At 47.4% G+C, this 21,637-nt stretch overlaps 1 protein-coding gene across 1 annotated transcript; it reads left to right on the plus strand.

Moving 5' to 3' along the window:
• The first annotated feature begins 532 nt into the window (after window positions 1-532).
• On the plus strand, window positions 533-20,626 carry LOC139328538 (USP6 N-terminal-like protein). Its single transcript, XM_070958289.1, has 14 exons — window positions 533-905; window positions 5,753-5,826; window positions 8,994-9,079; window positions 9,158-9,197; window positions 9,333-9,413; window positions 10,711-10,818; window positions 12,178-12,287; window positions 13,511-13,559; window positions 15,009-15,129; window positions 15,329-15,423; window positions 15,525-15,590; window positions 16,520-16,619; window positions 17,252-17,404; window positions 17,526-20,626. The coding sequence occupies exons 2-14, from the start codon at window positions 5,761-5,763 to the stop codon at window positions 18,203-18,205; spliced, it is 1,755 nt and encodes a 584-aa protein (XP_070814390.1). The 5' UTR covers window positions 533-905; window positions 5,753-5,760; the 3' UTR covers window positions 18,206-20,626.
• The last annotated feature ends 1,011 nt before the right edge of the window (window positions 20,627-21,637 follow it).

The raw sequence follows: 21,637 nt of genomic DNA on the forward strand, positions 1-21,637 counted from the left end.
GACGACCTGAAACTGCTTCAACGCTCAGAACGAGGAACATCTTCATCTTCATCGCTGCAGATTAAGATTAATAAAGACAAAATGTAATCAACAAAGTATGATGATTTAGATTAAACCCTGTGGGGAAAGTTCAGATTATAGTTCCAGATTATAGTCAGACATGAAAGTGATGAACACATGAATTCATCATCCATCATAATCCAGTAACAGAATATTTACTTTTGGTGCTTGAAGTATGTTTGAGTTGTTTCCAAAGAGGGAGAAAAGCCTGAAAGCTCATCTTCGAGTCGGTGTTTGCTCTGATTTCTCAATTAAAGTTTCATGATGACAAACTTCATTCATCCTTTCATCCGATAAGGCAGCTCAGAGTTTTCCTGTACACAAAAAAACTTCATCATTTCATCGTTGCACTTTTCCTTCAGCACATTTTCCAGGTGATCTTTGTTTTCTTTTACCTGAGGCAGGTTTGTGGAAGCTGCTGCCTCGTGTGTGTCCAGCAGATGGCGGCAGCAGAAAGCGCTGCAGAGCCTGCGTGTGTGTGCGCGCGCGCGCGCGCGCGTGTGTCCTCCTGCAGGCTCTGTGTCTTTAAGGCCGGGTCTCTCAGCCCTCTCGCGGCCGTCTGGTGCCACGCTGCGGCGCCTGCTCAGTGCGCCTCCGCCGCCGCTGCTCGGATCCTGGACCAGGAGCTGCTCCGTCTGCTGCACCCTGCGTGTGTGTGTGAGTGTGTGTGTGTGTGTGTGTATGTGTGTCTCAGTCTGATGGTAACCTATGGATTGACGGAGGGACGCTATTGTTGTCAGCCCGGTGGTTTGTTCTGCTGGAGCTGCACTTTCACCGGAGAATGCCCAGAGGAGCCGGAGCCGTGTCCCTGCACGGATAGCGCGGAAATACACCCGAGAAACACGGTAATTACACGCGCATTTCTCCCCGTTTTATGCCCGTTTTGCTGCTTTTGTTTTTATTCTCATTAGGATAAAAGGGTCTCGCGTGAGGCCGCCTCACAGCGCGGCTCCGCGGCTCGTCCTGCCGGAGGCTGCGGGCTTGTTTCCCGTCAGTCAGGACCGCCGCGAGCGGCACAAAGGTCCAGATGTGAGAGAAACGAGTCCGGACCGCCGTCAGAGCCGATCAGCATCCTCCAGCCGTGTCCTCCCGGCTCAGCGCGTCCTGTGAGGGAGGCAGTGAAGGCAGCAGCAGCGTTCAGGCCCGCTGGGAGCTCCGAGCTGCTGCTGCTGCTGCTGCTGCAATAACACAGTGAAGCTTTAAACACTGTTATTAACAGCTGAAACTGACAACAGCAGCAGAGCCAAGAGGACACACTGATGATGATGATGATGATGATGATGAGGTTTGCAGATGAGCTCAGCGTCGCCTGTAAAAACGTCAGCATGTTTCTGAGAGCAAATGGTTAAACGTTCACTGTGGAGTCAGCCAATCATTTCTATTGGATTAAAAGCTGTTTTATTTTTATGAATTAATGACCAAAAGAAAATAGTTTGTTTTACAAAACCTTCACATCCTTCATCATCATCATCATCATCATCATCACAGAGGAGCCCTTTACTTGTTGTCAGAGGTCATTGTTTTGTTTTAGAGTTCAAAACCCCAAAATGTTCAGTTCAGGAATGGACAGATGTTGACATCTGACGGTTTGTCTTCAGCTGCTTCGATAAGACGAACAAATACTCTGCAGCACTTTGTTTTTCTGATTTTTGTGTGAATTCAAACACAGAAATCCTTGTGATTTTCTAGTTTTGTCTTCAAATCAGCAGATGGATCAGAAGTGAAGCCAAAAGCCAAAAACAGTTTTTACGTTTATTGATATTATCTGCCCGTAGTGCAGCTCCGCAGAGGCACCGCCATGATGGATGGATGGATGGATGGGTGGATGGATGGATGTGTGAGTGGATGAGGGATTGATGGTGGGGTGTTGACTTGATGGATTGATGGATGACGGGTGGATGATGGATTTGATGGATGAACGTATGATGGATGGATAGATGGATGTGAAACCTTTGCTGAAGCTGGAGTTTGTGCTTCTCCCACAGTTGTAGCCTCCCTCCCTCCTCCGCCCATAAGCCTCCACAACAAACCCACATGTCAACTCTTCTCTCTTCAGTCCAGGTTCAGAGACGTTCAGTCCACATTTAAGACCTGCAGTGTCCTCAGGACGCTCTGTCCATCGGTCAGGTAGAGTCCAGAGCTGCGTCCAGCCTCTCTGCCCTCCCCCACTCTGGGCCTCCACCCTTCTTACCGGGACTCCGGCCAGAGCTGCTCTGTGATTTAGTGCGCTGACCGCATGCGGCCGCCGCCACATGCTTCAGATGACAGCTCATATTTAAAGCTTCTGTAAGCTTTAACCTTTCTGCATGAGGCTCTGCAGCTGATCCCAGACCAGATTTCACTTTCTGCTTTCCCAGCAGTCCTCCTCAAATTTACGACGCATCAGATCTTAGCTGATGGAACTGAAACCCGATAAGTATCTCAAATATCTCAAGTATCTGTGTGGAAAATGTCAGGATTCAGACCTGTGAGGCGTTCAGGGACCGTCGGCCCTCTGACCGATGGAGGGAACACGCCGTTAACTTAAAGACCTGGAAAGACGGGAGCATGTCGGCCATGATGGAATGAAGAACTGGACGAACGTCTTGAGTGAAACGTTCGGTTTTTAAGATCATCACAGCTGAAACGATGAGTCCGTCAGCAGCAGTCCTTTAAATAATCCCTTCACGCTGATAATCCAGCTGCTTCTCATAAACAGAGAGCTCTCCTGTTTGGGACCTGCAGAGCCAAACACACATGTTGAAGAGCTGAAATCTGTTTGTCTGCAGCTGGGAAACCTCAGCAGGCTTCAGCCAGATCTGAGGACCTTTTCTAATGTGGTCTGGATGAAGAAATGCACTGTGAACTGCTTTCTCTAAAGGTTATGAATCAGCAGCAGTTTTGACAGTTAATTAAAGACGAAAGCCTTTTAGCGAGAAAACCAACAACAACATCCTGTGGCTCCAGCGTCTCAGAGGGGAACGTTTGATCCGTGTGAACTGAAAGGCTTTGGGTTTTGAACTGTTGGTCGGACAAAAAAAGACGTTTGAAGACGTCGCTTTGAGCTCTGACGTCTGACTGACGTGTCGCACCATTGTCATCATCAGCACGTCGTTGGTATCAGCGGACAAAACGAAAAGTCAGGACGGGCTGATTTCTGCAGAAGAAGATGACGCTTTAATCACGTACATGTAACACGAACACTGCAGGGTGGAGGTTTTTCCAGGTGTCCGACACAGAAAGCAGAGGTGGAGTTTTCAGTGAGTGCTCAGCGTCGGCTGTGTGGAAAAGACATGTTCTTATATCAGAATCTGGAAAATATCAGCGTGTCAGATGGATTCATCAACAATGAAACTGTCTGATGTGGAAATGATAAACCAGGACGACAACGGACCGAAGAGCAGGTGGTGAAGCTACAGTAGAACCCATCATCATCATCATCATCCTCACTTTGCTTTATCTGTGTCACTGAATTATTCAGCCTGGTTAACCCACATTCAGACTCACAATCTGGGACAAAACGATGGACAAAACCAAGTGAGTGGCAGTGGAACGCTGTGGGCTGCAGACCAGCAGGACACGTCCACATTCAGAGCGTCCAAAACGAGAGGACAGCATGAAATGATGCAGACTGGAGAGCTAGCGTAAAGCTAATGCTAAAGGCAAACATTTTAGCTTGTGTCCATCGCTGCGACCGGCTTCACGCTCTCTTCCTGCCCTTCTGAGGACTGCCAGCGCCTCATGTTTAAGAACAGCGATGCCAAAGCTTCAGTGTGGACCACCTCGCCGCTGACATCAGTGCGACTGTGGACGAGCCAGATCAGCTTCTGTCTGATGGTCCTTTTCTGAAGGGCTGTGATGTCTGATTAATTACCCAAACCGTCAATGATTAGAGAAGAAGCCTGTTAACCAACGTTTATTGAGTATGAATCACAGCGGCGGCTCTAAAGACAGAGGATTTGAGGCGTTAATGAGCTTCAGACCCACAGAGCAGCCGTCCGTGTCTTTGTGGGACCTCGCTGCTGCGTCCATAACAGACCCTGCAGATTAGATTGAACCCATCACTCGCCTTTGGAAAAAACAGACTTTCATTGCATAATCCATCTTTGGAGATATTCCTAATCCCGATGGTCTGCGTGTCCTGTTGCGTGTGCAGATTACCCCCCCGGGCCTGCTGCTGGTGTAGATGTGCACGCAGAGGAAGGATTAGCGCCCTGGCTGCTTTGTTTGGGGATGATTGAGCAGCAGCCCTCCGGCTCCGGCCGGACTGCGTGTTGGAAAAGGTTATGATTTCACACCAGTGTGTCCAGTGTTTCACACGTCGCTGGAAGTCTCTTCAGGAGAAAGTCTGCTTTCCTGTTGCAGCACCTCAGTGTTGGTGTGAGGCAGATATCATGCCGGAGGCTGGTGGGCGGTGGTGGTGGTGGTGGAGGAGGTGGAGGCTTCAGTCAGATGAACTCTGGCAGGTTGATTGTTCCCAGGGGGCTTATATTACTGCAGCTCAGCTCTCTCATATTTCAGCTCTCTGTCTGATGGACAAACCTGCAGGACGCCGCCCACTCACGACCCATCTCTGGACCTCTGAATCATGACCACGTCTCAGATTTTACTCAAAGCTCTGATGTTTGTCCTGGTTGAGGACCAAACTAGTGGGCCAGGAGCTAATGTCAGAGAGTTGGAGATCTTAAAAACCTTTAGTTATGGTCAATTATTTAATTATGGTGTTAGATCGTTGGTCAGTATTGGACCGGGGTCAAAACGCTGCCGTATTTCAAAACCCAGAAACAAAACTGTTTCCAGAAAAGCTTCATTTAAAAGCATCCAGACTGAGCTCAGCGGATTCAACCTCAGCCGACATCATAGAGCCCCACGACAGAACTGTACGAGATGCTGGTCAACACACGAGCTTTACGTTTAGCCACATTTTAACCATTCAGCACTCTGACATCCGGACATGAAGGAACACGGCACATTCACAGCTCAGCGACGCCTTCAGGTCTGCAGCTGGTTTGTTTATTCGCTGTTAGCGTCGTGCATCGGTGTGGAAGGCCAACTTTCTACCGACTTTTATCACATATTTGTCCGCATATTTCCATCAGCCGGTTTCTTGTATTTGTGGCAAACAGATGAAATAAAGAGGAAAGTCTTCGTCCAAATGGCCACACTGCCACTGACTGCTGACGACATGTTAAACAGCGTGTAACCATTGAAAAACTGCAAAAAGGCAGTATTTATTGTGGTGTGTCAGAGTACTCAAAGGGTTTTCTAGCTAGCTAAAGTTAGCCAGGCTAACAGGCTAGCCTGTTTCTTTAGAGACGACTCGAGGTCTGAACAGGAGTTACAGATGCTAACGAGTTAGCCGCAGCAGTGAAAACATTGTTAGCATGCAGCTTTACCCAGAAGTCCCAGCATCAGATATCTCACAGCTGCTGTCAATCATGTGCACGTCACCTGGTTTCACTCTGGATGAACTGAGCCTTTGATTTTCAAGTGAGGAGACAAAACGCATCAAATCCAACTGTTTGTTCTGTGTGATGAAGTCATTACTGTAAGCAAAAACATGCCTCAGCTCCACGCCGCTGCCAGCTCATCCGGCCGGCTCGCAGGCCAGCAGTCACCCACGGCTGTCAGCGGCGCTCGTTTCTGACTCATCTTGAGTTGTTGTTGTTCTTCTTCTCCGGCTCACATTGTTCTCGCTTTCCTCTCTGTGCAGATATTGACATGAAGAAAGACATTGAGACGCTAATAGCAGAGGAACGTGCTGACATCATCTTGAAATATGCTACGGTGAGTTTCTGCTTGCAACACATCCTGAATGTTTTTAGGCCGTGGAGCATCAGCATGCGCTATGTTCAGTTCAGTTAACGGTGAAAATATCGATCTTAACGTCTGAGCTGTAGCTGCAGGTCGTTTCGCTGAGTCGTCGTCAGCAGGACGACAGGCGGCGCACGGTTTGAGGAACGCGCCGCCGCATCATGTCTGCGCTGTGTCGTCACACGTGGTTCATTCTGTGGTTAAAGAAACCAGCAGGCTCGCTGAGAAGGACCAACGTGTGAATTCAGATGTGTGTTATGTGGTGTGTGTGCAGTGTGTGTGTGTGTGTGTGTGTGCAGTGTGTGTGTGTGTGTGTGTGGATGCGAGCAGGCTGCCAACGTGCATTAATAACACGTTGTGTAATAATACGCTTGTGGTCTGACGTGACTGGCGCATGATGACCAGATATGTTCAGCCTGACTGAAAGTGCAGCTCACATTAAAAAGTCGGACGTGAGCTCCGCCTCCTTTCACCTTCAGCCGGTTGCTCCAGTGACTCGTGAATGAACCGTCAGTGGATGATTAACACCCCGACGCTTCCTGTGTGCATCTGCTTCCAGCTGAGCCAATGAGATCCAAACATCAGCCTGTTTTAGACGCACAGCATTCCTCTTCACGGCTGAACTGCATGCTGGGATGCATATTTGTGTCCAAATCAGAGCGACGGTGTGTTGAGATCGTTCCCAGATGTTTGGTCTGGATCTGCCGAGCAGCGGGGTTGTCATGCAGGACGCAAACAAACGTCGTTGAGCGTCTGAGCTCCGTCACGCCGTCTGTCAGCCTGAAACGACGAGCGACTTCAGCTGCGGTGCTGAGAGTGCTGACGCAGGATTGAACGGGGGGGTGGAGATGGCGGCAGCCAGAGGTTAATTTTAGCTCAGCAGCTTGGAGCAGAGGGGTCGGGTGATGGTTGTCGGGGGGGTGGAGGTGGGGGGGCGGGTCTGTCTAGCCATAGCAACAGCTGTGACACACTGCACAGCGATTGACTTGACACGACCTCCGGACGCTGGCTGAAGGCCCGGCCGTCGTGATTTCTGTGTCGGGATGCTGGTTTCCGGCCAGCGCAGAGAGGAGGAGCTCAACGGTGCATCCCAGGAGGATTGTGGGTAAAAGCCTGCACAGATACACCCAGGTTTCAGAGAGTTAATGCTAACATCCTGTCCAGACGAGGCCAGCAGATATGATGAATCAGCTCATATTGAACAGATAATAGAAGGACCCACCTTTAGCCAGCAGCTAACATTAGCATTCAACCAGCAGCTAACATTAGCATTCTCTAGCTAACGTTAACACTGACAGTGTTCACACACATCCTGGACACATTTATTTAAGCCTGGAAGCAAAACACACTGAATGTGATCAGGCTCGGACAGTACCTAAAGCTGTTTGCACGTGACGTACTTTGAAATATGGCGAAATGTCTTGAAGATGCCGACCAATCAGGAAGCGGTGAAGTCGTAACGGTTCTCTGTGTTTAGATGACAGCGTTTGACAGCGAACGCTAAGCAACAGGTCACAACAGGTGTGCTGAGACATTTTTGATTTGATTTAAATCAGGAAGTATTTGATCACTGAGTAAATAAATGCATCACAGGGCTCGTGTTGGGGATTGTTGCTCTGTTTGACGCCTCAAGCTGGGATGTGTTGATTGGCGAATGATAAAATGGCGGCGTCCCTGGATGAGTTGACAGACATCCAGTCGCTGACAGTGCGCAGTCTTACGTAGACACCGGGCTCCGTCGTACAGCGCCATGTCCTGTCCTTAATCTGACTGGACGCCCGACGCTGACTGTTGGTACTTGACAGCTTTTGATATTTATGTTTGACAGCAGAAAAGCGGCGCAGGCGGCCGTCGAATCCCACGAGACGTCAGATCTGAAGCTGAATTCAGTCAAAATGATTCATTCATTTTCTGAATTCAGTTTTACTAAATCAGCAGAGAGCTGTAAAGCATGCGTCTGATCTGCTCCCCGTGTCTCTGCCACTCCAAACACTCAGCCAGGAAGTATTTTTAGTCCTCTCACTTTCATGGCGCTGACATCACTCGCAGCCCCGCGGGCCTCCGAGCGCCGACTCAAGCACGAAGAAGCCGAACGGTCTGCGTGTGCACATTCTGACCCTCTCTCCCCTCGCTGAGAGCTGATTGGCTGCCTTCCAGACACGCAGCCAACCACGCAGCGGTGTTGTTATTCCGAGCGGAGTGAGAAGCCTCTCCGGTAGGCTGCCGGAGGATTAGCTCCCTCTCTGTTATGTCAACACTGGGACCAGATTGTAGCCTAAATGGATTTTCCATGATACAAACATCACTCGTGAACTTGGTGCTGCTCAGTGCAGAATCTGAACGCGTGTTTGGGTTGGACAGTTTCACCGTGCGACGCTGCAGTTTGACTCATTAAAGCTGTTTGTGTTCAAGCTTTTAGTGCAAGCTGTCGCTGCTGCATTCAAAGACGCCTTCAGGGTCTGTTTGTGTCAGGCTGCCTGTGAATCTGCAGCATGCAATGAAAACGTCTGCACATGCAAATGCACGTCAGGAGCAGCGGCAGTGTGCAGAGATGCCGCTGACTGTGTGCTAACAGCTATTCAATGGATCACCATGAAACGCTAACTGCAAGCTAACTATTTAGCATTATTGTGAATAAGTAACAAAGGCTAAGAAAAGGATAACATTAGCATGCTGAAGCTAACATCAGTGTTAATGTTACGTAAAGGTGAAATACGCTAACATTGCTAGTTCTTTTTAGCATGCTAACATACGGAGCTCAAGGTGTAGCTTAGCCTAAATAAAATTAAGCTAATGACAGCCGAATGAGATGTCCTGAACGGGCCTCCGTACAGTTAGTTTTTTTACTCACGTTGTGCTGTTTGCTGGTTATGGCTGCAGACTCAGACCCTGCCGACGTGCCCATGAGCAAAGCTTTTAACCCCTAACTGCACGTTCTCTTACTCTGGTTGAGGAGAAGAACTAGAATAAATAGTAATATAAACAGTTAGTTTTTGGGTGCGTTTGATTTCATTTTTTGTGTTTTTTAGGTTTAGGTGAACACGTATTTAAATACTTCTGTTTTATCTGTAGAAATAAGTGTGTGTGTGTGTGTGTGTGTGTGTGTGTGTGTGTGTGTGTGTGTGTGTGTGTGTCTCCAGGGCAGGCAGGGCGGGGTGGAGATCGACCCCTGGGAAGATGCCGACTACAGTATCTACAAAGTCATCGACCGCTTCGGCTTCATGCAGTAAGTTCGTCCTTTGTTAGTTGTCGCAGTCGTGCGATCGGTCAGTTTTTAACCTGATGGTTGGTTTTGTTCTTTCAGCGAGGACGAGCTGCCCGCCCCGACGACACACGAGGAAAAGGTAAAGAAGGAAATGCCGCCATGCTGCTGACCCACGGCCGGCGTGTCTGTCCAGTGGACGGAGACGAGTGGACGTAGGTTGGTCAGAAAGGCCGGCGGCAGTTTGTCAGCTGTGTTTCTGTCTGTCTCCTCACAGAGGAAGCAGCTGGAGATAGAGAGAGCAGAGAAGTGGCTGAAGATGGTGAAGAAGTGGGATAAATACAAGAGCAGCGACAGGGTGAGCAGCAGCCAAACGGACACTGAAAACAGATTCCCTCAGCTGGAAAATGCAAAGCCGCGCTGGTTTGTGCGACCAGTGAGCTTCACTGAAGTGAGAGCGAGTCAGCGGCTGAATTCCTCCACGCTCGCTCACTCTGAAAACTCTGAATCAGAGCAGAGCATAATCCCCAAAATATGATAGAAAGCTGGAGGATAATTGGAAAGGGGAAAACCTCCACCCACGCTGAGCAGCTTCCAGCCGACAGTGAAAAACGTTCAGCGCTTACGCTTCAAGTCAGAGCGCCGATCAGACGATGTGCAGCTGCAGTGACGTTTGTCGTTCAGTCCGGGACACACGTGGCGACTCTGCAGGGCTTTTCAGCCTGTTTTAGCTTCGTGATGTAGTTTTAGTTCAGTCTCACCCAAAACAACGAGCTGACGTACATGAAAGTGCTCATCATCACAGAAACAGATCATTACGTAAAATGACATGATATACATGAAGATGTTAACGAAGCGACGATTTCTGAAATAATTGAAGGAAATTACTGAAGCTGAAGTCATTATGAAACATTATGTCCTCCTTCTTATTGTCATCTTTTATACTTTTCACGACAGCGGTGGAGGTCCCGCCCTCTCACCTGTAAGCCAATCACATCCCTCCTGCTTCTTAAGCTAGCAAGCGCGACCAGAATTAGCGCATTAGCTGTTAAGTAGAGCAACAACAATATCAGAGGTAATTGTGAATCAGCTATCTGCCTGCTGCTGTAAATAAGCTCAGTGCGATGCTAGCTTGACAAGGCTGCACATGCTACGTAGGTACAGTAGCTGGCTAGCTAGCTACGCAGGGCTGTGAGTGACTGTGTTACCGTTGGGAGCTAATGTTAGCAAGTGAACGCAGAGTCGCCTCAGCAGCAATTTGATTCTGAAGATGTTCATGAGAGAAAGAAACGCAGCTCTGTGAAGATCCAAAGACACACAGGTTGTCTCTGTGCTTGTGAGCTTGTTACCCTCAGAGAGGCAGCAGAGTCTCGTTTTCCACCTGAACTCTGCTTCAGTGAAACATTTCCAAGCTTTTGCAGCCTGCAAAGTAAACAAATGAAGTCACTTGATCCATGTCGGACACATACAGGCCTGCTGCACCGTGAGCTCGCTGAAAGCGCTTCAAATGTGAGAAACTTTTGCTTTGTTCCTGTGAATGTGGTCGTAGGCGAGCTGTGGGCGCTCAAACTTTCCGGTGAGTCACGCTTCACAGCGTCGGCTCTCTAAACCTTCTGGCTTTTTATTCACCCACTGTTTACCTTCTCTGCTGTCAGATGGTGAAGCGGGTGTACAAAGGCATCCCCCTGCAGCTCCGAGGCCGGGCCTGGGCGCTGATGCTGGACGTGGAGAGGACCAAGAGGGAGAACGAGGGCAAGTACGAGGTGTGTGCTCAAGATGTCATCAAGCCTGCCGAAAGCATGTGAGACGATGATGTTCGCGATAACAAAGAGAGACGAACCAGCAGGAAAAGGTCAGATGGAGGATTGGTAACTACATCCTGACCTGTAAACTGGCTGGGCCACGTTTAGCTTAAAATATAATGATGCTAAAGAACAAGAAATATCAGTACAGTTACCATATTTCTTCAAATAGTGGCCGGGGCCTTTATTTATCATCTCCTCTGTTCAATGAGTATATTTGGTCTTATTTTAGCACAAAGCCTCCTCGTTTTCTGATCTGTTCCTGTTTGCCCTGTTAAACGTCTGTTACTGAATAACACAAACCTGCCACACTTCCTGTATCCATTTCAAAATAAAAGCCCTGTAGCATTTCAGTGAGTCCCTTCATTTCTTAACACGGCTTTTACTGTGAAATATTAGCAGGAATGTGTGAAAATTTCGGACAGTAAGACAGAACAACGAAGTTTTGAAAATAACGCGATTATATTGTTGAATTTGATAAATTACAGTGATATAATTGTGCATTATGCTCAGTGGGCATGCACATTAAATTACAGACACCTGGACTTCATCCGTCCCCGTTTATTTGTCCCAGCCTGTATTTAGGGCCGGCCTGTATTTGTTCGTGTCAGCTGCAATCATCCATCACTCTCTGTTACTTAAATGTCTTATCTTGCTTAATTAACTCTTAACTGCAGAAACTGAAAATACCCGTGAACATGTGGACTAAACCTGCGACTCGCTGTGAATAAATTCAGGATTCAGGATTCCTTTATTGATCCCTGAGATGAAATGAGCTACTCGCCAGCCAAGCTAGCATCGTATACGCCTGGATTTGTCAGTGTCTCTGATTGGCTTGGCTGGCAGATGGTCACTTAAGTCGTCTGAACTGACATCTATTTATCCCCCTGACCATCACGACCCCCACCAGATTAATTCATACAGTTCAGGATAGACAACAGCTTTCATACCAGAGTGGGCTGGATTAAGTTAGTGAGAGGAAAACAAGCAGATGGAGATGTAATGGAGACTTGGAAATGATGAATATTTAATATTTTAAAGAGTTTCTGCATCAACTTCTTATCCAATATCGATGAAATAGTCGAATTATATGAGATAATTTTGTTACATGTGAGGCTTAAAGCTGCATATAGAGGAAAAGTGATCATACATTACAGGAAACTCTCACCTTATAAACTGCTCTGCAGGTGTCTTGAACACTATTTAACATGTTTTTTCCAAAGTCTATGATCAGTTTTTGAATCAGACATGTTTTTCCTTTTATTCCACCTCTCTGCCGTCGATCCGTCTTTGTTGACTCAGCTCTTTGTTTCTGCTCAGAAAATGAAGGAGCAGGCCAGACTGTACTCGTCTGAGATCAAGCAGATCGACCTGGACATCAACAGGACCTTTCGGAACCACATCATGTTTATGGATCGCTTCGGGGTCAAGTAAGTTTCAGACGCCTCAGTTTTCAGTCAGATTCTCCATCTGTGATTTATTTTCATCAGGGTGAAAAGTTCTGACTCGCTCTGCTCAACAGTTTTTTCCTTTCCTTTGCTTTGTGAGACTCAGGTTCTGAAGAAGATGCAGCGGATCAGTGTTCTTTGTTACCTGTTTTTTGTTTCCAGGTGGAGTTCGTGGGTTCAGACTCAGAGGGTTTTTACGTGCAGCTTAAAAACACAAACTGTGGTGGAGACCTGAGCGTGAACTCGTGTGAGTGTGAGAGAGGCGTGTTTTGGATGGCGGCGGGTTCGCGTGGAACCTGATCCCGTCACAGAGTGATGTCACCGACAGTTTAACAGACCGCAGGCCTGCTCAGAGCGGCGGTGGAAAGTCTGGGGCAGCAGAACGCTTCAATATTTAATCAGAGTTCAGCGGCCCTGAAAAATCAACCTTTTTATAGCAACAGAGCAGCAGAGCTGTGTTCTCCATGGTTCTGTGTTCTGCCTTTTACGTTCTCTGTGTTCTTTGTCCTGTCTCTTATGTCCTCTGTCTTCTTTGTCCTCTGTGTTGTGTGTCCTGTCTCTTATGTCCTCTGTGTTCTTCTTGTATCTTGTTATCGGTGTTTTGTGTTCTATCTTTTATGTTCTCTGTGTTCTATGTTCGGTCTCTCATGTTCTGTGTTGTGTGTTCTGTTTCTTATGTTCTTTGTCCTCTTTGTGCCCTGTCTCTTATGTCCTCTGTGTTCTATGTCCTGTCTCTTGTATTCTCTCTGCTCTCTATGTTGTTCTGCCTCTCATGTTCTCTCTGTTCTACGTTCTCCGTGTTGTCTGTGTTGTTCTGTCTCTCGGTGTGTTTGTCGGTCCTGTCCGGTGGAAACGCTGCAGAGTGAGACCTCCTGTGGACGTCAGCGCTCTCTGAGCTGGAGTCTCTGGACGTCTCACAGCGTTGGTTTGTTCTCTGTTCTCGTTCTCCACTCGGGGGGTTCTGCGTCTGCGTGGACGACTGAACACCAGACTCTGCCGTTTGGCTCGTTTTCAGTGTGCGAAGGTCGTTGGACTCTGTGACGTCTGCTTTTTGCTTTGCATTGTGGGAGGTTGTCCCACCCTGACGTCCACCGTATGTGTCCAGTGATCGCCTGTAAACATGTGATGACACACAGCGAACAGTGAGCAGAACTGTCTCTTCTCTCTCTTCATCTCCCTCCCTCGTCTTCCTCTCCTCGCTGCAGGCAGCAGTCTCTCTTCCACGTCCTCTCTGCGTACTCCGTCTACAACACAGTAAGTGGCTGTTTTTCCTCCATCACACCAACATGCCGGCGGAGCTCAATAAGCGATAAGATCTCGGCTCTGCTCGGAGCTTTCTTCTCCTCAGCGGGACACAGGCTTTATTTGATTGGCTCGTTCTGTTCTGCCACAGTTCAGCGTGTTTTTCTATTCTATTTGTTCGGTTTGGACAGTGAAAGCCAGCTGATTCGCTGCCCTGGTGGATCTGATTACTGCTGTGCTTTCACAGGCTGCAGGCAGGACGTCATTATCACGGCTCCTTTAAGTCCTCAGCTGGTGGAAACAGACAGTTTCTACAGAGCAGAGGTGCCACTGAAGCGTTTAGGTGATGTTTTAAAGCTCATCGAACCAAGAAATTATTCCATCGGACAATGTGAAGAATATTAGCACAAACTGTGGTTCAGGCCTGCCATGTTTCAGACGTTCAGGGGTTTCGAAAAACGTGATATTTTATCTGCTTACAGAAGACGACTTTCCTCCAGGAAAAGATGGCAGTTCACACATCTGATCTTCTGATTACCGTGGTTAGATGATGACAACATAAACAGCCGCCACACTCGGTAGAAATATGACGTACAGTTTGCCTCTGCTGGTTTCATCAAAGCATTTTCATGTTTCTTGATGGACGTGAAGTGTCTTCGTTCCAGGTGACGCCTTCAAAATAAAACGCTGGGAAACCTCGCTGGGACGGCAGTTTTAAACACTCACAGACAATATTGTTTTAAATTTAATTGCTTTTGTTGCTGATGTATCCACATATTGATGCATCTGTAGAAAAAGTCCTGAGTGAAATTCAGATTATAGCAAGACAGTATATAGCAACCATGATGATGATGATGATGATGATGATGATGATGACGACCTGAGAGCACGAATATCTGAACCCTCTCGTCGCTCAGATTCGTTCACGGTGGCACGAGGACGAACGCTGCCTTCAAACAGAACATGTGTGTCGTGTACGTGATACGCTGCAAGGTCAAGTTACGACAGCGCTGCTAAGCAACAGAAGCCACGAGGCTAACCGTTCAGCAAGCTAGCGAGCAGCTAATGTAATACAGCCTGTGCAAAGCTGTCGGGAATGTCAACATTTTCCTCCTCCATTTTTCAAAGTTACTCAGAAAATATGACTAAAATGACAATTATTAACTTACATCTACTGAAAAAGTTCATATTTACATTGTTTATATTTGCATTCATATGTTCTGGTTTGTGAACGTGGTCCATTTGAAGGCAGAAAAAATAGGTTTTCACGGTTGCATCACTGCAGTTCTTCCTCTTTAGTGGACGAGCAGGCTGTGCTGTGAACAGGGATGTCCACATTTTATGTCTGTGAGATAAGCGAAGGCTCCTGATGCTGCGCCAAAGCAGAGCGAGGCCAGTAAAAAGCAGCGCAGCAGTCAATCCACAGTGTGACCGTCCTTCGCTTTGTCCCGCCGCCTGCAGGAGGTGAGCTACTGCCAGGGGATGAGTCAGATCGCCGCCCTGCTGCTTATGTACATGAACGAGGAGGACGCCTTCTGGGCCCTGTCGCAGCTGCTGACCAATCAGAGGCACGGCATGCACGGTGAGGCGTCACAGCGAGCCGATCTGAAAATAAAAACTGCTCCTTGAATGTTTTCAGTGAACTGTTGCTGAGAAAAGGAAATAAAGCGAAGTGATTTTCCTCTCAGGGTGTAACTGATTACAGGCTGCGCTGCTCGTCCAGCGTGAGTTGGACTCGTATTAAGTGCGATTAAAAGAGCCTCCTTCCTCTCTCTCTGAAGGATTTTTTGTTCCCGGCTTCCCCAAACTTCAGCGGTTCCAGGCACATCATGATCAGATTATTTCCAAACTCATCCCCAAGCTGAAGAAACATCTGGTGAGATCACAGTTACGCAAGCGTTTCATAACAGAAAATGAGGGCGAAGAAACAACAGTGCAGCAGATGACAGCTGATGCTGATTCTCCCTCTCTCTGCAGGACAGGGAGCAGATGTCTGCAGGCATTTACAGCACCAAGTGGTTCCTGCAGTGCTTCATCGACAGGGTGAGGAACCTGCTCGGCTGACCCGCCAGCATCTCGCTCTGCAGCTCACCTGTGTGACAGAATCAGAGGCCCAGAGCGGCTGTCAGGCCGTCACCTGATCTGACCGTAACGATGCTTAAATTACAAAGAGTTTCATTCACATAAAATCTGAGTACCCGTTATGTTTGATAGAAAGAAATCAAACTTGTCCTTAAACGCACCATTTATGAAAATCAGGCTTTTCAAGGGCAGGTCGGGGTTTAGATGCAGCATGAAGGATTCCTCTGCATACACCTGAAAGTGGAAGCTAATTAGCCTAGCTTGCTAATGTTAGCACTGATTTCAACAGATGCTTCTTTTGGAAAGTTATCCTCTGATTGTAAGTTAGCTAACAGTCACGTTTGGTCCTGTGTGTCTGCACATCGTGGCTGTTTATGCACGCTGTGTAGCTGCTAAGTGCTATCACATCATCATTATTATTGGCCAGACTGTTTGATTGACAGGTGATCTCTGGGGAGTGCAACCTAAAAACACAACAGCAAGTCATTTCCAAGCATTACAAAAAAAAAGTGTCAGGTTTCCGTTTCAAGATAATTTTACATGATTTCAGCATAAAAATCCTGCTGATATTTGAGCTCTGGGACGCTGCATTAGAGGAGAGCATTAAGAGCTGTTAAGCTAAACTGCTGTTAGTTTCCTCCACGCATGCCCACAATCCTGTGGTGGTGGTCTGGCTCCGCTCGGCTGCTGTCAGCACTTCTCCGTCCCGCTGAGTCGCTCGGCTCGGAGGGCCTGTGGGCCTCTGAGGTCTGGGAGAGAACCAAAGAATCCTCCCGACTCCGGCCGGGGGGGTGGGGGTGGGGGGGCTGCAGATATGTGAAACCGCCGGCATAAACGGAGTGAGATGACTCGTGGCGATGCGCTGACCTGTTGTGTTCGTGTCCACGCAGACGCCGTTCACGCTGACCCTTCGCCTGTGGGACATTTTCATCCTGGAGGGGGAGAGGCTGCTCACCGCCATGTCGTACACCATCCTGAAGATTCACAAGAGTAAGACGGCAAACAGACAGTCCACCGCTTCAAGACGAATCTTTGTCCAGTCGAGATGAAGCTTTCAGCACCAGAAACCTGATTTTAAATCACTTTTAGCCTTTAATTAAACTACTGAAATGAAGCGATTCTGCTGATTTTCAGTAGTTTTTTGTACTTTAAGTCTGCAAATCAACTGTGGAAAAGTCTTCAGGCTTAGTGACACTTCTTAAAGGGATGGTTGAACTCATTAAAGGGAGAAGCTCATGCAGAGAGTTAAATGAGGACATCATGTCTATAATGGTTAATATAAAGACACTACCAGGTTAGCTTAGCTTAGCTTAGCACAAAGTAACGGCGCTCTGCTGTCTTGTGCCTGACTACTTCTTGGCCTCACAGCCTCATGCGGACTCATGACTCCAGGAAGTAGACTTATCCCTGATGATTTCACATCCTCAGTCTCGTTGAATGTTAAAGAAAGAACCTCGTGTTTTCTGACTCATGAACTGGTGTTTTTCCAATGCAGCAACATACACAGAAGTTCAAATCTTGACAAGTCTGCCGGCGCCTAGTTCCACTTACTGCGCTGTGATTGGACAGTTGCCGTTCAGAGGCGTTTGAGTGGCGTTAACGCAGAAACGTTGTGTGTGCAGAGCGGCTGTTGAAGATGTCTCTGGAGGAGCTCAGGGAGTTCCTGCAGGAGCGGATCGCTCAGACCTTCTTCTACAGCGACGACGTGATCATCGAGCAGCTTCAGGCCTCCATGACTGAGCTGAGGAAGATGAAGCTGGACCTTCCTCCTCCAGGTACACAGCACTGAAAGGCTTCTTTTATTTAAGATATTTCTGAACCATGTGACTCCTAAAAGGAGCTTTGAGGCAGAGCTTCATGTTCTCGAGGTTCTTCATGCACCTGTTTGGTCCACAGGGAAGCCGGAGGAGTTGCCTCGTAAGCCTCTGGGTCAGGAGCTGCCGGTGCTGTTGAGTCCAGTTCAGCCCTCCAGAGGGAAGCCGTCCTCAGCCAGCGGGTTCCCCCCCAGAGCAGGCCTGAGCCTGCACATCATCTCCCACCAGCCCGACTCCATATCCCCAGACCAGAGCCCCTCCAAGGACCCCAGAGACCTGGACGCCGTGGACGAGGAGGAGGCCCCGCTGCCTTCCCCAGACCCCATCATCATCCACAGCCAGGCCCCGCTCACCCCAGACAGCTCCCCGCTGATGGGGCCTCCGCCTTACCAGCCCCCAGGGAGCCCCACAGAGGTCACGGCGGATCACCCCTCACCACCAGATCAGGATGAAACGCGGCCGCAGGCGCCGGACGCTGTCTCGCCTGCCTCCACCGACGACTCCTCTGCGGCCACTCGCTCTGCCGTCACCGCCGACCAATCCTCCTGCAAGCTCCCGCGGACACTTTCAGCCCCCGTAGTCCAGGAGGCCTCGCCGACCTCGAGCTGGGCTCAGTCTGAGAGTCTCTCTGCAGCAGAGAGGGCCGAGGACAGCTACCTGGTCCAGCTGCTGGAGCAGGCCTCAGCGATGGTCTCCAGCAGGAACCTGAACCAGGACTCGAGTGAAGCATCTGAGGACACACAGGCTCCGGAAACTTCGTGAAATGACCGACTGATCGTCTGTTACTGGATCACGTCGTGGCGTGAAGCGGCTCTGTGAAGGTCAAGTTAAGGCTGGCGGCCATTAAAGTTTTGGTGAAGAACGGCGGACGTATGATTTATCAGTCAGATTATTAATGTCAAGCAATAATTGCTTAAAAAAATGTTTCAGAACCAATATTCATTTTGCTAATTGGAAAGTTTCGTAGAATTTCCTGCTTTTAGAATTAAAGCTGCGTCTGTGGTCCAGCTCAGCTGTGGAAGAGGACTCTGTGTCTGGTCCTGAACAGCACGGTTTGTATTTATTCAGCGTCTCAGAATCACTCAAAGGGAGAATTAAACTAAGATGAGAAGCGGCGCTTCCTCCGAGGTCGACGCTGTGTGACAAAATATGGAAAAATCAAAATAATCATGTTTTTATGTTCAGGTTTCAGTTGTAATGTAAAGGTCCAGTGTGCTGAAATAACATCTTAAATGTCAGAAGAATATTTGCACAGTGGACTAAATAAACATCAGCGAGCCTCTCTCACGCCTTAAATAATCAATCTGCACACGAGTTAAAGAAGCTGGAAATTTGTGAAATTAGCTGAATCAGCCCAATCCAATCACTTAGCAGCAGTTTAAAAACAGCAAATGAAGTAAACTCACACTGATTTCTGCTCAAACATCGTGTCCTCTGGTCCTCTGACTCAGTTCTGTCAAAACGGCGTTTTTTAATAAGCAGGTCAAACACTTCTGGAGCCCGTTTGGACATCAGGGTGATGTCCTCTGAATGGAGACTAATCTTTAGGACTGACTTCTGAGACGCTCGATAAATATGGACCCAGTTTGTCTTTGCAGCTTTTTCAAGTCAAAAAGAAGAAAAAACCAAAAGGTGTGATGTCATCAGTTGTCTCAAATTGGGATTCAGGACTTGAGTTGCATTATGGGAAGTGTAGGATCTTGAGTTTTTGGAGCTTGACCCATTCTAGAGGCATGAATTTGATCATTGTGTTTTGAATGTGGACGTGGAGCTCTGCGCAGCGTAAACCAGATGAAAGTGGCTTCAGTCGCAGAGAAATCGCAAATATTGGTCATGAAGTTACTTTAACCAAATCCTTTGAAGGCCAGTAAAACCCAGCGTGCAGAGTGAACGCACTGACATCATCGCCCTCTGCAGCACCTCCACGTCTTCAGCTGAGTGTCTGGAAAGATTTCCCAGCCGAATCCTTTCAAACACACGTCTCTCAAACAGGCTTTTTGAGACATTTTGCTCATTTCTCAGAGTTTGTTGAGCGGTCTCTCAGAGGAGACACCTGACGGGGCTCTGGAGGATTCGCCATCACGGCCGCGCTCTGATGGAGTTTTACTGCACAGAGGGAACCGTCCAGACGTCTGTGAGGCATCACCCTTTACAATAAAACAGACATTTTTGTAGTTTTGTAGCGTTTCGTCAGAGAACAAATTGTTGCTCGGTCGGCCTTTGTAAAATGTTTGCTAGCAGAGTTACACTTTTATTTTTTGTACTAATGTCTCGATGCCTTATTTGGATCAGCTTCAGTTCTTCTGCGGACGCTGTTGTGAGGTCATGACACAACACGAGGACAAAAAGCAGCTTTCAGGTGTTGGACTGAAGGCGACGCCTGCCTCACGGTGAGCTGGCTCACTGTTATGATTGTACGCATTCAAACCTGTCGAGCTCGTTTTGAAGACGTGGTTTTCTGGCTCAGTAATTTATTGTTTTACCCTCTTCAGAAAGGTCGTTCTTGTGCTCATCCTGTTCAAGAACTGGAACGTTTGCCGTGTTTCCATCGAGCTTCCTGAACGGTGACAACAGCCTTCGTTTATTTATCTGACAGAGGAGGGTCTGGATTAGATGTGTCAGGTTTTGTTCATGTTGTGCTTAGAAATGTACAGTATTGTAGAACCAGTATGTAGGTACGAAGAGTTACAGCTGTTCTCCCATCTGAAGGTAGAAAAAGCGTTTCTTCAGCTTTGTGCTTAGAAATAGTGAAAGACTGACATCTTGTGGTTGATTTAGATCGAGCATGTCTCCGTCTGGATTTAGTAGAAAGAGTTTAGAGATTAAATGACAACAAATCAGATTAGGAATCCTCAAAGTCTTGCAATTTAATTATTATTTTGAATGATGTGAATATGTTCTGGCTTTTTATGACATTTTACTGTATTTCAGTGCTAAAACTGCAGCTAATTTAAACACATTTTGGATGATTGTTCATCAAAGTAGCCCGAGTTGAATCCGTTTTCTCCACATGAAGCTGCAGTAGGATGACGGTGTGAAGCGCTTCACGTCCACCTGTGCAGGTGAAACACAGCGTTGAGTTATGGCTACAGATTTGTTGTACATTGAAATCTACAGCAGCTTTTGTTAGGAGTGACTTGGTGAACTCTGGAGCTGAAACAATACAACTTTTATCTTCCTTGACTTTCTGTGTGTCTGATTTGATCTCAGAGTTAATGAGCAGCTGAATTTATGGAAATATGTTCAATTTGCCAAACAATGTGCTGATAAACTCACAACCACTAAGACCAAGAAATCTGAAATAATTTATAAAAAGTGCCAGAAAATACAGGAATTTGAGGGATTTATTAGGAAATGAAAATTGGTAAAAGTTTGAAAAAACCTACACCATTGAAGGCAGCACAGTTAACTGTGCGCTACAGCTAGGAGGCAGTTAGCTTCATGTTAGATTAGCACAAAGAGTGGAAACAAACAGCGAGTCAGGCTCTGTTCAAAGGTAAAAACACCTTTAAAGTTCACTGATTAACATGTTATATCTCAAACAAACAGTTCAAACACTTAATATGTGGTTTTGTCGCGTTTTCTCAGCGTGAGCGGTGACTTTATGCTTAGCTAATCTTTAAGCTAACGTTAGCATAATGGACAGACATGACCGTGCATCCACACTCATTCACTCAGTTAGTTAGCTGTTAGCTCTTGGTAAGAATTTGACACTTCCCAAATGTGGGATTATTTCATTTATTGTATAAAATGCAATTTAAAATAAAAAGAAATTGATTGGTTTGTTAATTACCATGACACTGAAGTAGAAATGGCTTTATATGATACAAAACATGACAATGACCTTAAAGCAACTACAGCTAGTTTAATACAGGTAATATTACCCTTTATGTTTGTTGGTTTAACATTTGCTTTGCTAAAAAAACAAAGCGACCCTTGTTGTATGCTTTTATTTTGAAATCCATGACCTGAAGTTTGCTTCTGGAGCACAAACACATCCTCAGTTTGTGGGTTTTTGTCCGCAGTTCCGCGCTGCGGCCGCAGGGAGGCGCTGCTGAGCGACAGTAAACTCACCTGCGCGCTCACTGGCTGCTGCATCTGATTGGTCCGCGTGCACTTTCAGTTGAGAGGTCCGTCCTCAAACTGAGCGCAAAGTTGGATTTAATGGAAAACTTGTCCGCTGTGCGCAGTGTT

Source organism: Chaetodon trifascialis, chromosome 1 (assembly GCF_039877785.1).
Source record: "Chaetodon trifascialis isolate fChaTrf1 chromosome 1, fChaTrf1.hap1, whole genome shotgun sequence".
NCBI classification, from domain to species: Eukaryota; Metazoa; Chordata; class Actinopteri; order Chaetodontiformes; family Chaetodontidae; genus Chaetodon; species Chaetodon trifascialis.

Bases quoted from the DNA above. Each gene is read 5' to 3' on its own strand.
- LOC139328538 (XM_070958289.1), top strand. From the start codon at position 5,761: ATGAAGAAAGACATTGAGACGCTAATAGCAGAGGAACGTGCTGACATC. The intron at 9,080-9,157 runs GTAAGTTCGTCC...TTGTTCTTTCAG, and splicing joins GACCGCTTCGGCTTCATGCA to CGAGGACGAGCTGCCCGCCC. The intron at 15,591-16,519 runs GTGAGGAACCTG...GTGTCCACGCAG, and splicing joins TGCAGTGCTTCATCGACAGG to ACGCCGTTCACGCTGACCCT.